Source organism: Oncorhynchus masou, chromosome 30 (genome assembly GCF_036934945.1).
Source record: "Oncorhynchus masou masou isolate Uvic2021 chromosome 30, UVic_Omas_1.1, whole genome shotgun sequence".
In the NCBI taxonomy this organism is placed as follows: Eukaryota; Metazoa; Chordata; class Actinopteri; order Salmoniformes; family Salmonidae; genus Oncorhynchus; species Oncorhynchus masou.
Genome location: NC_088241.1, coordinates 28,522,907 through 28,542,681, shown reverse-complemented (window position 1 = coordinate 28,542,681; position 19,775 = coordinate 28,522,907). Strand labels below are relative to the sequence as shown.

Here is a 19,775-nt window from a genome sequence, read left to right as displayed (position 1 = left end):
CTGAAGAACTCCCCAACGATTACAGGCATACCCATAACATGATGCAGCCACCACTGTATTTGAAAATATGGAGTGGTACTCAGTAATTTGTTATATTGGATTTACCCCAAACATAACACTTTGTATACAGGACAAAAAGTGAATTGCATTGCCACATGTTTTTGCAGTATTACTTAAGTGCCTTGTTGCAAACAGGATGCATGTTCTGGAATATTTGTATTCTGTACAGGCATTCTTTTCCCTCTGCCAATTAGGTTAGTATTGTGAAGTAACTACAATGTTGAGTCATCTTCATTTTTCTCCTATCACAGCCATTAAACTCCATAACTGTTTTAAAGTCATCATTGGCCTTATTGTGAAATCCCTGAATGGTTTCCTTCCTCTCAGGCAACTGAGTAAGGAAGGAGGCCTTTACATTTGTAGTGACTGGGTGTATTAATATGCCATCCAAAGTGTAATTAATAACTTCACCCTGCTCAAAGGGATATTCAATGTCTGCTTCTTTTTTTACCCATCTACCAACAGGTACCCTTCTTTGCAAGGCATTGGAAAACCTCCCTAGTCTGTGGTTGAATCTGTGCTTGAAATTCACTGCTCGACTGAGGGACCTTACAGATAATTGTATGTGTGGGGTACAGAGATGAGGTAGTCATTAAAAAATGTTTAATGTCCATGCAACTTATCAAGGGACTTGTTAGCAAATCTTTACTCCTGAAATGATTTAGGTTTGCCATAACAAATGGGCTGAATACATTTCAGCTTTCATTGTTTTATTAATTTGTTCATTTTTTTTTTATTAACTTAATTCTACTTTAACATTCTGGGCTATTGTGTTTAGGCCATTGACAAAAAAAACAAAAATTCAGACTGTAACAACAAAATATGGAAAAGGTCAAGGGGTGTAAATACTTTCTGAAGGCACTGCATGTGGACAAAATATACAGGCCTCGCTTACCTCCTTTCCCCCCATTCCTCTAGGCTTGAATGGACCATAACTTTAAACTCAAGACATCATTAGAATACTTTGAAAGGCTAACAAAACAGTTTCTCTCCTCCATTACATAATAACACGAGTGAGTGCTACGGTTACTTTAATCGCGCGGCAAAGTAGAAATACAGCCCTAATGAAATCATACCAGCTGTGGGAGAATAAAGTTGGAATTCAATCAATCAGGAACGGCAGAAACTGCACTATAGAGAAAAATATCATGGTTTCTGTGCCACATTGAAGGGAAATTTAAGTGTTAAATTACACAGTCTACTGCAGGGATCATCAATTATACTGAACAAAAATATAAAAACGCAACATGCAACAATTTCAAAGATTTTACCGAGTTACAGTTCAAATATGGAAATCAGTCAATTGAAATAAATGAATTAGGCACTAATCTATGGCTTTCACATGACTGGGCAGCGGTGCAGCCATTGTTGTGCCTGGGAGGGGATAGGCCCACCCACTGGGGAGCCAGGCCCAGCCAATCAACAAGAGTTTTATTAGACAGAAATAATCCTCAGCCATGTTTTTTGTTCCTCCTGAGGAAGTCTGACCAGAGACCACTATGATGACACACCAAATGTGTTTGAGGGATCGCGGGAAAAGAGCAGGAAAAGGATTTTGTAGCCTACTGTCCAAGCCATGTCTTCCAATAGTGCAACCGCTGTCGGCATCCAAAGATTATCCAAACAAAATAAAAACGCTAAGGGCAAGGACAACAGCAATGATGTAGCCTAAGGGCTACATATTATTGATATCTACATAGCGCATTGATGTAAATCACACTGCTGCCCTCTCATTTAGCCATTTGCACCTTACTTATTGTGGCAATTGTGGATGGCTGTTCACAATTGGATATGTATAACTCAAATGGTTGAATTGAAGAAGTTTAAGCTGCATATCAATTTTTGAGGCCAGTGGACAGCCTGTGAAAAATGCGCTCTTGCCTCAGCTGCATAGTGCGGGTCCCAGCCTATGGAATAAAAAAGTTGAAAAGATTTGGCATGGGATCTCAGATCCGCAAAACCTTGTACAGCTGCACCACTGAGAGCATCTTGACTGGCTTCATTACCGCTTGGTATGGCAACTGCTTGGCATCCAACCGCACGGCGCTACAGAGGGTAGTGCGTATGACCCAGTACATCACTGGGGCCAGGCTCCCTGCCATCCAGGACCTCTATACCAGGCGGTGTGAGAAGGCCCTATACATTTTCAAAGACTCCAGCCGCTCAAGACAGACTTTTCTCTCTGCTACCGCATGGCAAGTGGCACCGATGCACCAAGTCTGGAACCAACAGGACCCTAAACAACTTCTACCCCAAGCCATAATACTAAGCACTAGTTAACCAAATAGCTGAACGGACCCGATTTGACCATCTTTCGCACTAACTGTTTTGACTCATTACATATGCTGCTGCTACCAGCGTTTATTAATTATCCTGCTGCCTAGACACTTTACCCCTACCTATATGTACATATTAACCTTGGAACCCCTGCACATCTACTCAGTACTGTTACCCTGTTTATTTAAGTTTATATACGTTATTATTACTCATTGTGCATTTATTCCTTGTGCTATAATCGTTTCTATATTTTTCTCTGCATTGTTGGGAAGGGCCTGTAAGTAAGCATTTCACAGTTAGTCTACAAAGGTTGTTTACAAAGCATGTGACAAATACAATTTTATTTTGATGTTTGAGGGAGTCATGTCTAGTGTCTTAAGGGGAAAACAATCTAAAAGTAACTGAAAGTAATCAGATTATGTTACTGAGTTTGGGTAATCCAAAAGTTAAGGCTAATAATTTTGGACAAGTAACTAAAGTATTACATTTAGAAAGTAACCTACCCAGCCCTGAGTGTGTGTGTGTGTGTGTGTGTAAATTTATATAACCTATCATGCGTCTTACCTTGCAAACAGTCTCAGTGTCCCAAGGCAAGATGGTCTGTAGATCTATGAGTTCGCAGGACACACCCAGCTTCTCCTGAGCCATGTTGGCCACTTCCCTCAGCACATGGATCTGCAAGGCAGGAGTCAGCGATCAAGGCCATGTATTCCATTCTAATCCAGAATGGATTTTAGAACACTTCATAATAACATCAAGAGCCCCTTTTAGAGTCAGCAGAAAACCACTGCACAGCACCCCTTATTAACTTTCAAGTCAGTTTGGACTAACGGAGAAAGTGTGCCTGTGAATCACCGGCAATCTAACAGCAGGACATACTGGCTCCATCGTTATCCCTAAACTGTGCATCAGGGCTTTGAGTTAGTTTATGAATGTGTGTGAGGGTTAATGAATAAAATCTATTAATGTTTGGGTCTTGAGTGATAGTCATGAGTCATAAATCAGACAGGCAATTGATAAAAGAAAAGAACACAGCAATCTACAGGCTTCTAGCCCATATAGACACGAGTCTACAATAGGCATATTAAAAAGATAAATATTCTATTCTGGTGTTAGTCAACCTTGCGAGAGATGACTACTAATATACTGAATATTGTTGAAGCAATGATATAGCCGAGTACTTCTGTCAAGATATGAACAGGTTTAAAGTGCGCAAGAAAATGCCAACGGTCCTCTGAAACTTCACAATATAACAGTAGGGATTTCCACGACTGGCAAAATGAACCCCTCTGTTATGCTCATTAGCAGGCCTTCACGGCAGGATCCAGGCGCGGTTTCGACCGCTCCACTTGTTTGGAGTTGTTTTCTTTTCACTCGTCCATGGAGTGCTGATGGATTACCGGAGTAATGGGGTGGCATTTTAAAAAGCCCCGATTTCCACTACTTGGTGGATTTTTCATCTTTGCAAAATGACGGCTTTGAAGGAGTTGATTTCCCAGTTATTCCAGGCCCTCAGGCTTAGACCCCCTCTGCTCATCAGCTGTACCTACATTAGTCTCCTTCTCTGGGTGGGTTAAGCCCTTTAAGTGGGCTAGCGTAATCTTTGTAAGGGGCAACGACACCAAGAGCGCTATAGAGACCATAATCCTCTACTGAGGAAAATAAATCAGGGGGACAGGAGTTGAAGACAACGGAAGGCCTTGTGTAGACGTGGACTGTTAACACTGTGGAGCAGCATCGGTCCAACGGAGACGTCAGTGTAGACACGATAAACCACCAACCCCTGGTGAGAAAGCCCCTGTTGAGAGGCGTGGGCTTGTGATGGAGCTAGGAGGTAATCCATGGCTCGTCCGTGTCGGCTTAAAAATGTCAAAGACCCCAGATGTAATGCGGATGTTCCTACTCTGCCCGCCTCCATACCACAAACAATGACTTCTGGCTAAGGTCATGACTCATGCACAGTTATAAATAGATATATAGCTCCATCTCCTCAATGGCTCGAGTACGTAGAATCAACCCATGGCTCCTTTTTCCACGTCTCACCTGTGTTCCCCACGCGACCAGAGTGACGTCACTTCCTTCCTGTATTACCTCGGCCTGCGAAAGTGAGATGGTGTAGGCCTCTGTAGGGACCTGCTCCACTGCAAAGCAAACAAAGAAAAAACAAAACACGACCTCTATCTCAATTGTTTCAAAACCTGTACTCTCATCTCCTCCCCTTCATCCGCACTGATTGTAAATTAGTTGACAGGTGAAACCCTATGGTGGAAGCTAATCTTGCAGATCAGTGCAGTGAAGGAGAATATATATTTTTTTTAGAACAAGCCCAAGTATCTTATCAGTACGGCCAGCATGACCTGGTGCACATACGCAACTACAGTACTACACATGCTAGGAATATAATTGGGGGTCAAAATCCGAACACACATTAATCACTCTGTTATGGCCAACTGTGGTTGCTCTGTCAAACGATGGTCCATAACCACCCGTAGAGCTCAATGATGGAGTGGATGACAAGAAGGGAAATAACTGGCACACTCACAAATGAAAGCCTACAATCTGTGCTTCCAGTTAGGAACAAAGTCTCTGGCTCATTTGAGATGCTTTTCCCAGACCTCATCAATCACAAGGAGCCTTGTGTGCGCGCCTCTCTATGGTCCTCTGTTGCTATGTTTGTAGAGCATGACGCTTGCAACACCAGGGGTAGTGGGTTCGATTCCCGGGACCACAAATACCTAACATTTATGCACGCATGACTAAGTCGCTTTGGATAACAACGTCTGCCGAATGGCATATTATTATTAATAAGAAAATAAATCTATGCGCTAACAATATCTAGTAAACTACTATAGGCCAGTCACCCTGATCAATGTGGACAACAAAACATTTGCGGGACAGGATATAGTTCAAAATGTGTTCCACACACACAAGGGACATTATATTCATGCATCCGACCCTTTGGCACCCTATTTCTAGTCATCTTGGAGTTACTAAACACTTGGTGGCAAAAAAAACAACATGAGGCACCAACATAGCCTATTATGTAGTTATTTGGTAACAACATGACACAGGTCTTTGGCGCTCATCATACACAGCTTTGACCCTGACAAGCAAGATAAGACCTTCAGAAGGTGTGTGTGGGTGTTCAGTGGGGAGACTGGTGCTCTTTAAATATAAGTCTCTTGCAAGGTAACACATGAACTGCAACAGCCACTGGGTGTACTATTGATACTCGAGGGAGACATTACGGTTTCCGACTCTACTCTTCCTGGAACAGTCGGGATGACTTCCACCCATTCCCCCTCTAGAGGTTAAGAAACAGGCTGCCGACTTCAATTTCAAACGAGTCAAAAGAGTTACCTCTGGCAAGCCTTTTCCCAACCCAATCCTGAAGTCAGTGTGTGTGCTGGTACATGGTTCAAATGAGTCATAGATTCACCTGTAGGCCACATGGGACATTTATTTACAATTAAATGGCTTCCAAATTTAAGTGATGTCAGGGATGAGAGGCTGCTTATTTTGGTTAATCAGTATCTCTCAGAGCAAGTCATCTAATCCTCAGGGTTATTTAGAAAGACGTGGAATTGGAAAAAGAAAATGCACTCTTTTCAAAATACCAACTCCAATGATGGAATTTCAAATTATTTCTCTCTCGAAACATCTTGAGATACTTCTAATACGTAAGCATACAGTAAACTACTAAGTTAACCTTACACAGAAAGCCACAACAGGCATCAAGTAAAATCGCACCCCTGCCACCAACGAACAAAACAGTAAACTACTGTTGACTGGATTTAGGGATCTTTATATAGTGTAATTTCATCAACCTCCTCTGGTGTACATACCTTCCCCGTTTCAGACCATGACACAGCAGTCATTTTATAGTAGTAGTGACCGATCTTACTCAAGAAGACCAATGTCAGGCGGTGATTGCCTTTTTTCAGTCCCCAACTCACTTAAAGGAAGTCCACTCAACATCCAGCTGTGAGATCATAAGCTCACGTGACAATGGTAACGTATAACAGTCTTCATAAAAAAATATACTCTTAATATTGGGAATGTCTATCACTAACTAGCCTACATTTAACTACAGTCCTGATAAAGCCAGCGCTTGTGGTTCCATCCCCTCTGGCTTGGTAAGAAAAGAAAATGACTGTTTCAATGAAAAACATTACATGACATCATCTAAACAAGCATCGCTCAGAGGGATTAGGACCTGGCACGAGGTAGTGCTTTCCGCGCTTTTCGGAAATTTAAGTAATTCCCTAACTGCTACCAGTTCTGAGAGCCCTGTGGGAAACAGTCGAGGGATTGTTGACACCAAGTTCGGGGGGAAAAGGAACAAAATTGAGCCATTTCGCTATGGGGAAACATAGCTAGGAGATATTTTCAGAAAAGGAAAGGAGAGAAATATCCATTGGGTGGTATGCCATGGAACTATTTCAGTCAGACAAGAGTTACTTCTCAAAGAGACGCACCAAATCTCTCCCTCTCTGACGTGGTTTCATTAAGTCATAGACACTGTACACAATTTGGATCTGCATATCCCTCTGTATTTCCAAGTAACTGGATTTAGTCCATCTGAAAATGAAACAACAAACCTCACAGAAAGACCTAGGGTTTTGTTGAGGGATATATAAAACGGAGGTGCTATTCCATTCACATTTTGAGAGACAGACAGTAAGTGTCATGGCTCATATGATTTTTACTCTGCAGTGGGATAAAAAGGCTGCTCTTGACTTCCTGAGAAGCATCAAACACAATTTGACATCCAAAATAAAGATAAGGAGTGGAAAAATACATGTGGCAACTGCTTTTCTGTGCCAAGAACATTGCAAAACTGAAACATATCCTTGCAGGCCCTAAAGAGGCAGAATTCAACTTGATTGTTAAACTATATTACTGTGACTAACAGTTCACCTCACTATATTACTGTCAGACTAGAGCTGGGTTATCCCAAAAGGCTGCCCACAGGCCAAATTCGGCCAGCGGGTGATTTTATTTGTCCCCCCCCCCCCCTAGAGTCCTTATAGCATAAAATCTGTTTTTAAAAAATCACCAGGAAAATCAGCTAAAAGTTATTTTAATTTAATAAGTTCACTACTATTCCCACCCATTAATAGAGAGGCATATGTGATCATATCGCAATGTAATCAAGGTTTGAAATTATTGTTTTTGTCAAATACTATATCTGTTTGGGATTCTTGCGGTCAATAGTCAGTGTATACATTATTTATAAGTATGGTCCCTCTCTCTGACCATCCGCTCAAGGAAAAATCAACCCAGGGTTGAATGTAAATGGAGACACCTGCAGTTTACGCAATAATACACTTCAGACATGCATAGAAATGGCAGAGGTGCACAAAAAAATCAAAAATAAAAATAAATAAAATAAAATAAAAAAAGAGTCAACACTGCCACATATCCTATATTCTGCCATTTGGAAGCATACACTCACGCTAAGTTAATGACTACATTATAAACTGCACACTGATGACAGCATAGCTTTCCACATTTAGCAGAATGTTGCATAGTGTCACGAATTCCCTGACAGTGCCTCTTACTAGCACCTCACAACCCTTTCAAGTTGCACACTACACTCCCCATCCAACCAGGAGTGGTGCCTGAAAGTCTATGGGTACCATAAACTGACCTCTCAAACTCTCTCGGACCTGTGTGACCTGGCTCTTATTGGTTGCCAAGGAAGTAGCTATGGCAGTTGCTAGAGGGCCAAACACCCTTCTGACTCTCCAGGTCTCACACTACACAGTCTCCAAGCAATTGCAGAAAGGGGAGCAAGCTCCTACACCTCAGCCATGCCCAACAACTGGACTCCTCCATATCTCTGTGGACTTGTGGGATGGTGTGAGTGCACCAAGTGAGTTGTGACATCTGTATGTTGTTCTTCATAGTTAGTCGTATAACTGCTGCCTATTGTGCGTTGCTTCTCTGTTTACTTTGTTACGTAATCTAGGGTTGGCCGATGTCAACCTTTGTCCTATTGTGACTATGTAAATGATATACGATGGTATTGCTCCCTATTGGACCCCCCCCCGCAATAAAAAAATAACTCAGCTAAAACCACCATTGGGCTATGGCGCCAAATCACATGCTAAAACTGGACGAATCATGATGAAAGATAATATTGTTGAAAACCTGGGCAGAGAAATCAGGGAAATCTTTTCTAATATTAATTTATGGTGGAGCTTCATCGAGGAACCGGTTTGTTTGTGTGTGTGTGTGTGTCGCTTACCATGATGGAGCACAATTCCCCGAGCTGACAAGGTAAAAATCTCTGGTTCTGCCCCTGACCAAGGCAGTTAACCCACTGTTCCTAGGCCGTCATTGAAAATAATAATTTGTTCTTAACTGACTTGCCTAGTTACATAAAAAGGTCAAATACATTTTTTTTAAGTGTCAGTCACACAGGCTGTCTTGCCATATTAATTCTGTGAGCTGCTCCACACAACTACAAGTTGAGCACTGCATGCTCTTACTACCAGACAGATGATTATTCCGCTAGGCTGTGTGTGGCATGCATGTCATAAATAATCTAAATAATGACCTTACAGCTTCGGGAATTTGACAGTTGTTTGTTTTTTCATCAATTACATAGATTTAAAAAAGCATTATTACTACAATATTACACTCCAAGCGAAATCATTAAGCTCGAGGCCCTGGGTCTGAACCCTGCCCTGTGCAACATGGTCCTGGGCTTCCTGATTGGCAACCCCCAGGTGGCGAAAGAAGGAAATATCACCTCCACTCCGCTGATCCTCAACACTGGGGCCCCACAAGGGCGCATGCTCAGCCCCCTCCTGAACTACCTCTTCACCCATGACTGCGGGGCCAAACACGCCTCCAACTCAATCATCAAGTTATCAGACGACACAAGAGTAGTAGGCTTGATTACCAGCTATGACGAGACAGCCTGCATGGAGGTGGTGAGGGCTCTGGGAGTGCGGTACCTCAAAAACAACCTCTCACTCAACATCAACAAAACAAAGGAGATGATCGTGGACGACTTCTGGAAACAGCAGAGGGTGCACCCCCCTGTCTACATCAACAGGACCACAGCAGAGAAGTTGGAATTCTTCAAGTTCCTTGGCATACACAGACCTACTGAACTGGACCACCCACACAGACGGTGTGGTGAAGACGGTGCAACAGAGCCTCTTCAACCTCAGGAGGCTAAAGAAATTTGGCTTGTCACCTAAAATCCTCAAACTTTTACAGACACACGATTGAAAGCATCCTGTCGGGCTGTATCACCGCAAGGTTCTCCAGAGGGTAGTGCGGTCAGCCCAATGCATTACCGGGGGCAAACTACCCTACCCGCTATCATCCAGAAGGCAAGGTCAGTACAGGTGCATCAAAGCTGGGACAGCGAGAGTGAAAAACAGCTTCTACCTCAAGGCCATCAGACTGTTAAGCAGCCATTACTAGCACATTAGAGGCTGCTGCCTATAGGCATAGACTAGGAATCACTTTCCACTTTAAGGAATGGAACGCTAGTCACTTTAATAATATTTACATATCTGGCATTAGTCATCTCATATGCATATACTGTTTTCTATACTATTCTACAGTATCTTAGTCCGTTCCTCTCTGATATCGCTCGTCCATTAGTATAAAGTCTTAATTCATTCCTACTTAGATTTGTTTGCATTTGGTTGAAGACGGAAGTTTACATACACCTTAGCCAAATACATTTAAACTCAGTTTCACAATTCCTGACATTTAATCCTAATAAAAATTCCCTGAATTAGGTCAGTTAGGATCACTTTATTTTAAGAATGTGAAATATCAGAATAATAGGAGAGAGAATGATTTATTTCAGCTTTTGTTTCTTTCATCACATTCCCAATGGGTCAGAAGTTTGCATACACTCAATTAGTATTTGGTAGCATTGCCTTTAAATGGCTTAACTTGGGTCAAAGCGTTTCAGGTAGCCTTCCACAAGCTTCCCAGAATAAGTTGGGTGAATTCTGGCCCAGTCCTCCTGACAGAACTGGTGTAACTGAGTCAGGTTTGTTGGCCTCCTTGCTTGATTCATCAGACCAAAGGACATTTCTCCAAAAAGTATGATCTTTGACCCCATGTGCAAACAGTAGTCTTGCTTTTTTATGTCGGTTTTGGGGAAGTGGCTTCTTCCTTGCTGAGGGGCCTTTCAGGTTATGTCGATGGACTCGTTTTACTGTGGATATAGATACTTTTGTACCCGTATCCTCCAGCATCTTCAAAAGGTCCTTTGCTGTTGTTCTGGGATTGATTTGCACTTTTCGCACCAAAGTACGTTCATCTCTCGGAGAGAGAATGCGCCTCCTTCCTGAGCGGTATGACGGCTGCGTGGTCCCATGGTGTTTATACTTGCGTACTATCGCTTGTACAGATGACCGTGGTACCTTCAGGCATTTGGAAATTGCTCCCAAGGATGAACCAGACTTGTGGAGGTCTACAATTTTGGGCTGATTTCTTTTGTTTCTCATGATGTCAAGGTAGGCCTTGAAATACATCCAAAGGTACACCTCCAATTGACTCAAATGTCAATTAGCCTATCAGAAGATTCTAAATGACATAATTTTCTGGAATTTTCCAAGCTATTTGAAGGCACAGTCAACTTCATGTATGCAAACTTCTGACCCAGCAAACTTTTGACCCACTGGAATTGTGATACAGTGAATTATAAGTTAAAAAATCTGTCTAAACAATTGTTGGAAAAATTATATATGTGTCATCATGCACAAAGTAGATGTCCTAACGGACTTGCCAAAACTATAGTTTAACCTCTAGGGTTGGGGGCAGCATTCGGAATTTTGGATGAAAAGCATGCCCAAATTAAACAGCCTGCTACTCGGGCCCAGAATATATGATTTGCATATAACTGGTAGATTTGGATAGAGAACACTAAAGTTTCCAAAACTGTTAAAATAGTGTCTGAGTATAACAGAACTGATTTTGCAGGCGAAAACCTGAGAAAAATCCAAGTAGTTTTTTTGGGAGTTTGGTAGTTTTCTATTCAATGCCATTACAGTATCCATTGACTTAGGACTCCATTTGCAGTTCCTATGCCTTCCTCTAGATGTCAACCGTCTTTAGAAATCGTTTCAGGCTTGTATTCTTATAAATGAGGGAGTAAGACCAGTCTGAATGAGTGGAACCTAACGTGACGCAGAGTTTTTTCAGGCGCATGTGCATTTCTTGTTTACCTTTTATATTGACGACGTTATTGTCCAGTTGAAATATTATAGATCATTTAGGCTAAAAAACAACCTGAGGATTGAATATAAACATCGGTTGACGTGTTTCTATGAACTTTACGGATACAATTTGGATTTTTTGTCTGATTGTTTTGACTGAGTTTGAGCCTGTGGATTACTGAAGAAAACGGGCTAACAAAACTGAGGTTTTTGGATATAAAGAGACTTAATCAAACAAAAGGAACATTTATTGAGTAAATTAATGTCATCTGATTGCAACCATATGAAGATCATCAAAAGTAAGGGATTCATTTTATCTCTATTTCTGAGTTTTGTAATGCTTCTGCTTGGCTGGTTACTGTTTGTAATAATTTGTCAACTGGGCTATGTTCTGGGCTAGGTATTGCTTTTGCCGAAAATAATTTTATAAATATGACACTGGTTGGTTTAACAAGAAGTTCATCTTTAAACCTATGTAAAATATGTTTTGTTTTCTGAATTTTTATAATGAGCATTTCTGTAATTGAATTTGGCGCTCTGCAACCTTACTGGATGTTGGCCAGATGGGACGCTAGCGTCCCACATACCCTAGAGAGGTTAACAAGAAATTTGTGAGGAGTTGAAAAACAAGTTTTAATGACTCCAACCTAAGTGTATGTAAACTTCCAACTTCAACTGTACGTTGTTAGATATTACTGCACTGTCGGAGCTAGAAGCACAAGAATTTCGCTACACCCAAAATAACATCTTCTAATCACGTGTATGTGACCAATAAAATTTGATTTGAACACAATCCCAGAAGAGACAGAGGGAAAAACGGAAATAAGGCTTGTTTTGGATCGAGTGGTTTTAATACCTGAGAAGAAAAAGAATGTTCTGGGCATGACAACTTTCTAATGCCTTAATCAAAACAATCTCACAACTTAATTGAATAGACTTATCACCCAAAGCTGTGTGTGGAAATTATAGGCTTTGTTGAAAGGGATAATAAGAGGTCATTCTGTCGTGAAGGCCGTCGATCCCTGCTTTAAAAGCCAAAGAAAACGATGTAGGCCCGAGGCAGGAGCCCGAGCCAGCATGCTGCCAGTCCTGCCAGAGCTAGAGTGGACAGCAAGCCAGAGGACAGGACACAGGCCAGGCCAGAGGCTGTCAGCACTTTACGGCCCATTTGGACCAGCTGGTTCACACTTGCGATTGAATCTGTTGAACTCACTCACACTCAGTCCAGAGGCAAGCAGCCAGGACATAGTTTGTTTGCTGTTCTGTTCTGGCACAACAATAACAAGCCACCTGTCACCAAGGAGACAAAAAGGCTGACAGAAGGTCATTGAGAATGCTTGAGGAAACTTGTTGTAAACACACCTCGCCTACAAACACACATAACCTGGGTCAGATGGGCTCTTTAACTCACCCGCTGCTCGGTAGAGGATCTTGGGCTCGAAGAATATGCAGGGGTTCTGATCTGCGATGCACGACAGCAGCAGTCCCTTACACTGGACCGGACCTCTGGGTATTACAACCTGGAGTGATATACATAGTACAATATTACCTTTTCCATACTATATATTGTGCCAACCTGAACTGTACTGGCTCGGACATTTTCTTATAACGTTGTCCTTTTTCAGCACGGTTACAGCAACTATTAAGGCAGTGTACCCAGGACAACAGTACAGCCTTGACTTTGTAGTGCAAACAGGGTGTATCTGTACCAGAACAGACCATACTATTCAACTGATACGCACACAAACAACCCAGATCCAAACAATGTGCAAATGGGTGGAAAGCAGAAGCCGGTTTCCTCTATATCTGAGCAAGACATTTGAGCCTTCTCTCACCCCTTGCAGTGTTTATTACCTTGACCTTTGAAAAAGACAACAGAGGATGTTTACTGAATTGACTATGGCTGTAAAGCGCTAACTGGTGCTGTGATGCTTGGCTGCGTAGGAGAACTTTAGACTTTTATTCCTTTCATGATGGTGTGTGTGTGTGGGGGGGGTGAATCATATTTGACATTTTTAGCACGCACTCGTTTCCCTCCGAGCGTACGTGCCTTAAATGCCAGCTTAAATCACACACGCTCACAAATCAGCCGGTTGAACCCCAGGTGACAGCACACGTACAGTGAGTCAGGTATTTATTTGAGAGTGTGTGCTTAATTTCCCTTTCATTTCTATGGATGTAAAGCACTATGCAGCAGCCAGCAAGGTTTGGAAATGAAGGGAGTGGGTGCATGAATAGGTCAACAGCAATTTGAGGTAGATATATTTTTCTACCCTCATCAAATCAACAATCTAAACAGTCCAGTTGGTGTTTTAGCAAGGTACATACACAGAGATCGACAACACCAAAATATGTGTAATAAGTGCAGTGAAGTGAAGGGAGCGATTGGCTAACTGATACAAAGAAAGATGTGTGCCTTAGACCATAAAGACAGGCTCATTAAGGAAGGGGGAAGCAGTGCAGAAGTAAATAGGTTATAAGGTGCTTTAAAAGTACATGTGAGGTGGAGAAGTGAGTGAGTGGAGGATGGGATGGAGGGAGAAAGGGAGGGAGGGAAGGAAATAGGGATGACTGTCTAACCTTGATGCCTGGGCAGTGGGCGAAGAAGGCCTCTGGACTCTGGGAATGGTAGAGCGAGCCGTGGCCCACGCAGCCCCACGGCGCCCGGATGGTGAGGTTCCCGCAGTCAAATAGGTTGCCGGAGCGATAGCGGTACTTTGCTGCTTCATTTACAATCTGAGGGCAGACAGACAGAGATACATAAGTAATAACATCACCACTCATCAAGTTGGTCAGTCACAGCTAGACATTCATAACAATACCTCAGTCCCCCATAACAGAAAGACTTGGACCTCACACGATTTTGTAGGCTCGGCCCTAATTTATGCCCAAGGACCAGTACGCCCTTCCCACCTCCGAGGGGCCAAAACTCTCCAACAGAAAGCAGAGAATTGACTACTGAAATGTGTGTAAGATACCAAACATGGCTGACGGACAACAACAAAAAAAGTGCCTTCAGAATAGAACGCTATATGTATGATCTCTATGGTTACTTGCAGTTGTTCAGAGTGAACTCTGTCGACACTGTATAAAATTGTACTACCCAGCGGTCGTGTCTTTACTATCATTAAACTGAAGACTTTTATCAAAGATTTTATCAAAGATTCTCTGTAATTAGTTACTCGATTAAACTGAATAACAATGTAACTGTAATTAACTAGGAAGTTGGGGCACCAAGGAAAATATTCAGATTACAAATATTCAGATTCCCAATATAACCTTTCAGATATTTTCATATCTGATCAATAGTCTTCTGATGAATGATTTATTTATTTTACCTCACGTTAGTCTCATTCCAAACGTCGTAAATTGTTGGTTATCGGCACGAACCCAGTCTTCACTATGAGTCATCCATACATCAATTTTCTTAAATCATTTATTCTTTTACTAACTAAGTAATTCACAGAAATGCATAAACAAACAGTAAATATGGTTACATGAAATGATGGAATGTGCCCTAGTGGGCTGACCCGGCATGGCGGCTTGTTTGATAAAAGGGGAGTGGGGTTTTTAACCAAGATGTCACTACAGAGTTAATTATAACAATTAAAATGCTAATCCTTTACACATGAACGCTCACTCGTTCGGGAACAATTGCAATCAATATATATATTTACGCTCAGTGGGTCGTCTTGATCGCTGGTGAAAAGTCTTTCTTTTGTAGAATTGTCCATCTCTCTCCCTCTTTCTGTCTTGGTTAGAGGGTATAGTTCAAAGTGACATTCGTTATAGAATGGGTGTTTCGGCGGTTGTCGTTCTTCGCGTTCAATGATTCCGAATTCCTAGCTGTAGACTAGTAATTCGTATCAAAGACCTGTTCTTATTCTGTCGATATCGATAGTCAGAGTTTAACCACGTGGTATGGTTAAAAGATTCTACAACCTTTAGCCATCTCATAATTGAGGTAAGCTTGGTCCCGTGATAATTTCTCAAAGTTGGGTTTTATTCAGAATGGCAGAAAAGGGTTGTCCCGGGATGTCTGACCCCTAACTGGGCTCAGGGGCGGTCCTCTGATTTAGTTCAAACCAAAAGGGAATTGTATTTTTCTTCATTAAACAGTCCACAATCATATTACACAATGATACAAACAGTATCATGCTCACTCATTCATCTTATACAACAATTAGATGTAAACCTCATATCTGAGGCTATTATATAAACAGCGTTATGGTAATGTGGCCACACTGTCTCTCTTGAGCTTCCCAAGTTGTGCCAAACGGACCAGTTCGTAGCTGGATTGATGCCAGTTGATGTCCGGTTGGTGATCGCCGTTGCGGACCCTTCTAGTGATGTATCTTGGCAGGTTCCCCAGCCAGGGGTGTCCTGGTTGGTGATCGCCGTTGCGACCCCCCCCCCCCTCCCCCTCTGGTGGTTTACCTTGGTATGCTCCCTGGCAGCGGGGCATACCGCCACAAGGATGGGCCGTAGGTGTCTGGATTTGGTGTTGCCGTTCCGGACCAGTCATCTGGTCGTTGTCCAGCCTGGATGATCTGGGCAGTAACTTAGGAATATGTTAACACGCACACACACACACACACTCATTAAATATATATAATTACATTCATTCCCAAATTAGCGGCGTTGTGGCACTAAGTGATGGTTGTATGAGGACTTTTGTTATGGCTCTATCACTTCCTAAGTGTCAAAGGAACTGAACCGAAAAGGAATGTAAGCATAAACAAAATATATACAAAATATAGTTCTCACAAATGAAAAAATCTAATTGGACTGTATTCTATATACGTCCAATGTTCTGGCAAAATGACTGTCATGGCATTGTCTCTAATGCCATATCTAGGGTTTTCCTAGTTGGTGTGTTGCTTAGGCACTATCCTAAGTTGATAACTATATGATAAGTTCACAGCTCTAGTTTTGGGCAGTCTACAGGGATGACCTATGGACTTCTGGGAAGAAAACTGGTGAGTGCTGTAGAGTCAAAGGCCTAGAAGTAAATGTTCAACTTTATTTACTAAGGTTGGTATTTTGCTTGGACCCTTAATTGATCCTAGCATAAATCCTATTTGGATGTTCCGTTGTGCATGTGCATTTATGCTTACACAAGCGCACACATCAAGGGAAGAAAAGCAAGTATCCTGGCAGATTACAACTTGTTCAGAATGAGTCTGACGTAGTCAGGTAATTTTCAGGTTAATGCCTGGAGGTCAGTCAGAATTGGTGTCGAGGGAGTCTGTAGTAGTTTTTACTACAAGTCACTGTGTCTACCACTACTGTAGTGGCGATAGGTATGAAGTCTCTTTCATAGCTATGTTATCCACAGAGGAGCTAACCTCACGACGAGAGTACTCTTAGTATTAAACCAGTCGTACGTGGTGTGATCGTGGTTAACCATTGGAAGAGTGCACTAGAGATTCCCTTCCCCGTGTTGCACTCTGAGTGACTCCTATGTCGCTATTGTCAAGGGTAATTTATTTAGTTAGGTCTCTAACCTTCTTACTGATTGTAGCTAGACTGACTGTCGCTGGTATTGGTACTCAAAGGGACCAGTTATCCTACCGATTTATTCTGAAATACTATACTACCGGAACACATGATTGGAGCATTTTACTAGTTGTATTGTAGCTGAACCGACACATGGCAAGGAATGATTATTGTTGCCATTTTTTTTGGAGGTGGACGAGTCCCCTGGACTTCCTTTACGACCAGTGTGGTACACCTCAGTACTATCTTAGATGTGTTCTAAGATAATCCCAGTCTAGGGGCCTGTCTGGTCCTCACTGTTCTCATAGGGGAGTTTACAACTAGATTTCATTTATGCTCTGGCGGCCTCGTACGGTGTTGTCCATGGTCTTGACCCCCCCCCCCCACCGGCTTCGATGAGGCTCATCATGGGTCTGGGCTAATATTCCCCCCCTTTGTGTCTCGGGGACCCCCCCACCAGCGGGTGGTGTTGGTGTCTGAGGTGATGAGATTACCTCCGCTTGCTTAGGAATCAATATTTCCATCTTCATCACCTGAGTTCTCTCATCATTCATTTGGTCAGCGACTTCATTGAGTTCTGCTGATTTGTCATCCAACTTTGTCATTGTGTTCATTAACTGATCGTCTTTGGTCTGTAGCGCTCATCATGGGTCTGGGCTAATATTCCCCCCCTTTGTGTCTCGGGGACCCCCCCACCAGCGGGTGGTGTTGGTGTCTAAGGTGCAAACGAAAAGGTTGGACCCTATGTACGAGTTGCCAGCGGCCAAGTTATGAGAATGGCTGTAACCTTTCAACCAAATCTCCTGGTATTTGTGCTTCAAAACGCTGTAGAGGCATGTAAGTCACCACCGCGTCCGCGTGTGGCAATCTCTTCAGTACATGCGAACTGAGACGAGGATATCAGTCTGTGATATCGCAAAGTGTTTCACCAGTGGGAGTCATCGGGTCAGTTGCTGGACTGACGCCATAAGTGACATTGTAAGGGGTGACAGTCCCCAACAAAGCGGAAGGTGTATCATCGGAATCAGAGTATACTCTGCGCATCAATGTTTTTCTTGCTGCGACGGCCGCAGTGCTTGCGGAAGTATCCGAAGAGCAAGAGGAGTTCATCTCAACTACCGTAATGCACAACAGCAAGGAGGAGGAAAGTTGCGTATTCACAGAGACAGCTAGTTCGAAATCATGAAAAGAATGGTCAATCGGGTTGGCTGATGGAATGTGTCGAGATATCATAATATCTCCTTGGATCGGATTCTGCCCCAAGACAAACATTTTTCCCAAGGGGTACTTTCGACAGATACCCCTCGTGAATGACTGCATTGCAGCTAGCGTTAGGGGAAGACAGTGTGGTCAGTGGAGAAGGCACTGTGGCCTGTGACCATACCTAGTTGGTTTTCCAATCCATCAATGGGAGTAACCGACACATCTCCAAGTAGCAGGGTTACAGTTTTGAGGCTGGTAACATACATGAACGAGCGATACGTCCTTGAAGTGTAGTTTCAGCATGACTCTCAATGTGAGAGACAAGGTAGTCTGAGTGACCCCTCGAAGTGTAGTGTCGCATCGTTCCACTTTTAACCAACATTTAGTTGACTTCAAAGCCCTTTTGAGATCCTCAAACAATGTTTGAGAGATGAGTGATATTGTCGAACCTGAATCAATTAGAGCATGACAAGTTAAGCAGTCCTCCAGGACTGTTTGCAGGTATGGCCGTTTAGATCTGTGGTTAGTGGACATATTCCCCACAAAGTGGAGTGGTCGTTTGCAACGACGTGATGTGTCATTCTTGTTCAAGGTTGAAGCAGATTGACTTTTCCGATTTTGAGTGCGCTAGGCTTTAACGAAGCGTTTGACCTTGTTCTTCTCAACCTTTGTATCAGAGTCTATAGACAAAGCCCGGGGGCTTGTTTCTTGATCAAGTGGGCCCTGGATAGGGTCTTGAATGAGAGCGGGAGAAATTAGAACTTTAACGTCCTTGCTATGGGTGTTAATTCCTGCGGACCTGGTGTCCGGTAATTCCCTTTCTAGTCCTTGTGACTTGTGATTGTGTCCTTGTGATCTTTTACCCTTTTCTCAAATTGTTCTCGCTTTGGTTCTTCCCATAGGGGAACTTCTGGAAAACATTGTTCTACGTTTTGATCATCCTTCACCCCTTTGTTACCCTTGTGCTCTGACACTTTTTGGGGGTTGGGTGCAGGAACGTAGCGAACAGGTCAATTTTAGCGGTAGTCATGCTGACGGCGACGTACTTTACAGTTCTCGACAGCGGAGGTTATTGGAATCATGGTATTGGAGCGTCATCTCTCAACACTCCAATACCTGATAATGCACCCTCTAACTGGAGTGAGTGCTCCTCGTCAAACTTCAAAACCGAGTGGTCAGGGCTCTTAGTGTTGAACTTTTGATGCCTCAAAAGCTGTGCTTGCAAGCTCTCTGAGTTGAGGGATAGGCAAGCCAACGTGGGCGGCAGGGCCCAAGTAGGTCATGAAGGTAGGTTGCATGTTCGACAGGAACATTTGTTTAAAAGGTAACAGGTCTTCCATACCTGTTTCAGTGAGTAGGCCAAAGTAAGCTGAACGAAGCCTATGATAGTAAGTTTGTGGGTGTTCGTTCCGAGCTTGTTTGACGGTGTTAGCCAGTGAGCTATCATGTTATCAGAACCACTGAATTCTAATTTCAAAGCTGTGGCAAGTTTAGCGTAGTCGTTTAGCACGTGATGCTGTTGTAGACAAATGAACC

General features: G+C 42.8%; 1 protein-coding gene across 1 annotated transcript in view; it reads right to left on the bottom strand.

Annotated features, from left to right (window-relative positions):
• The window catches only part of LOC135522478 (2-oxoisovalerate dehydrogenase subunit beta, mitochondrial-like), an 86,254-nt gene that overhangs the window by 46,677 nt on the left and 19,802 nt on the right, over nt 1-19,775 (bottom strand). Inside the window, exons 5-8 of the mRNA XM_064948773.1 lie at nt 14,118-14,273; nt 12,949-13,057; nt 4,381-4,478; nt 2,902-3,012 (exon numbers count right to left, since the gene is read on the bottom strand). Coding sequence (XP_064804845.1) covers nt 2,902-3,012; nt 4,381-4,478; nt 12,949-13,057; nt 14,118-14,273 — 474 coding nt within the window. The remainder of the gene's footprint in view (nt 1-2,901; nt 3,013-4,380; nt 4,479-12,948; nt 13,058-14,117; nt 14,274-19,775) is intronic.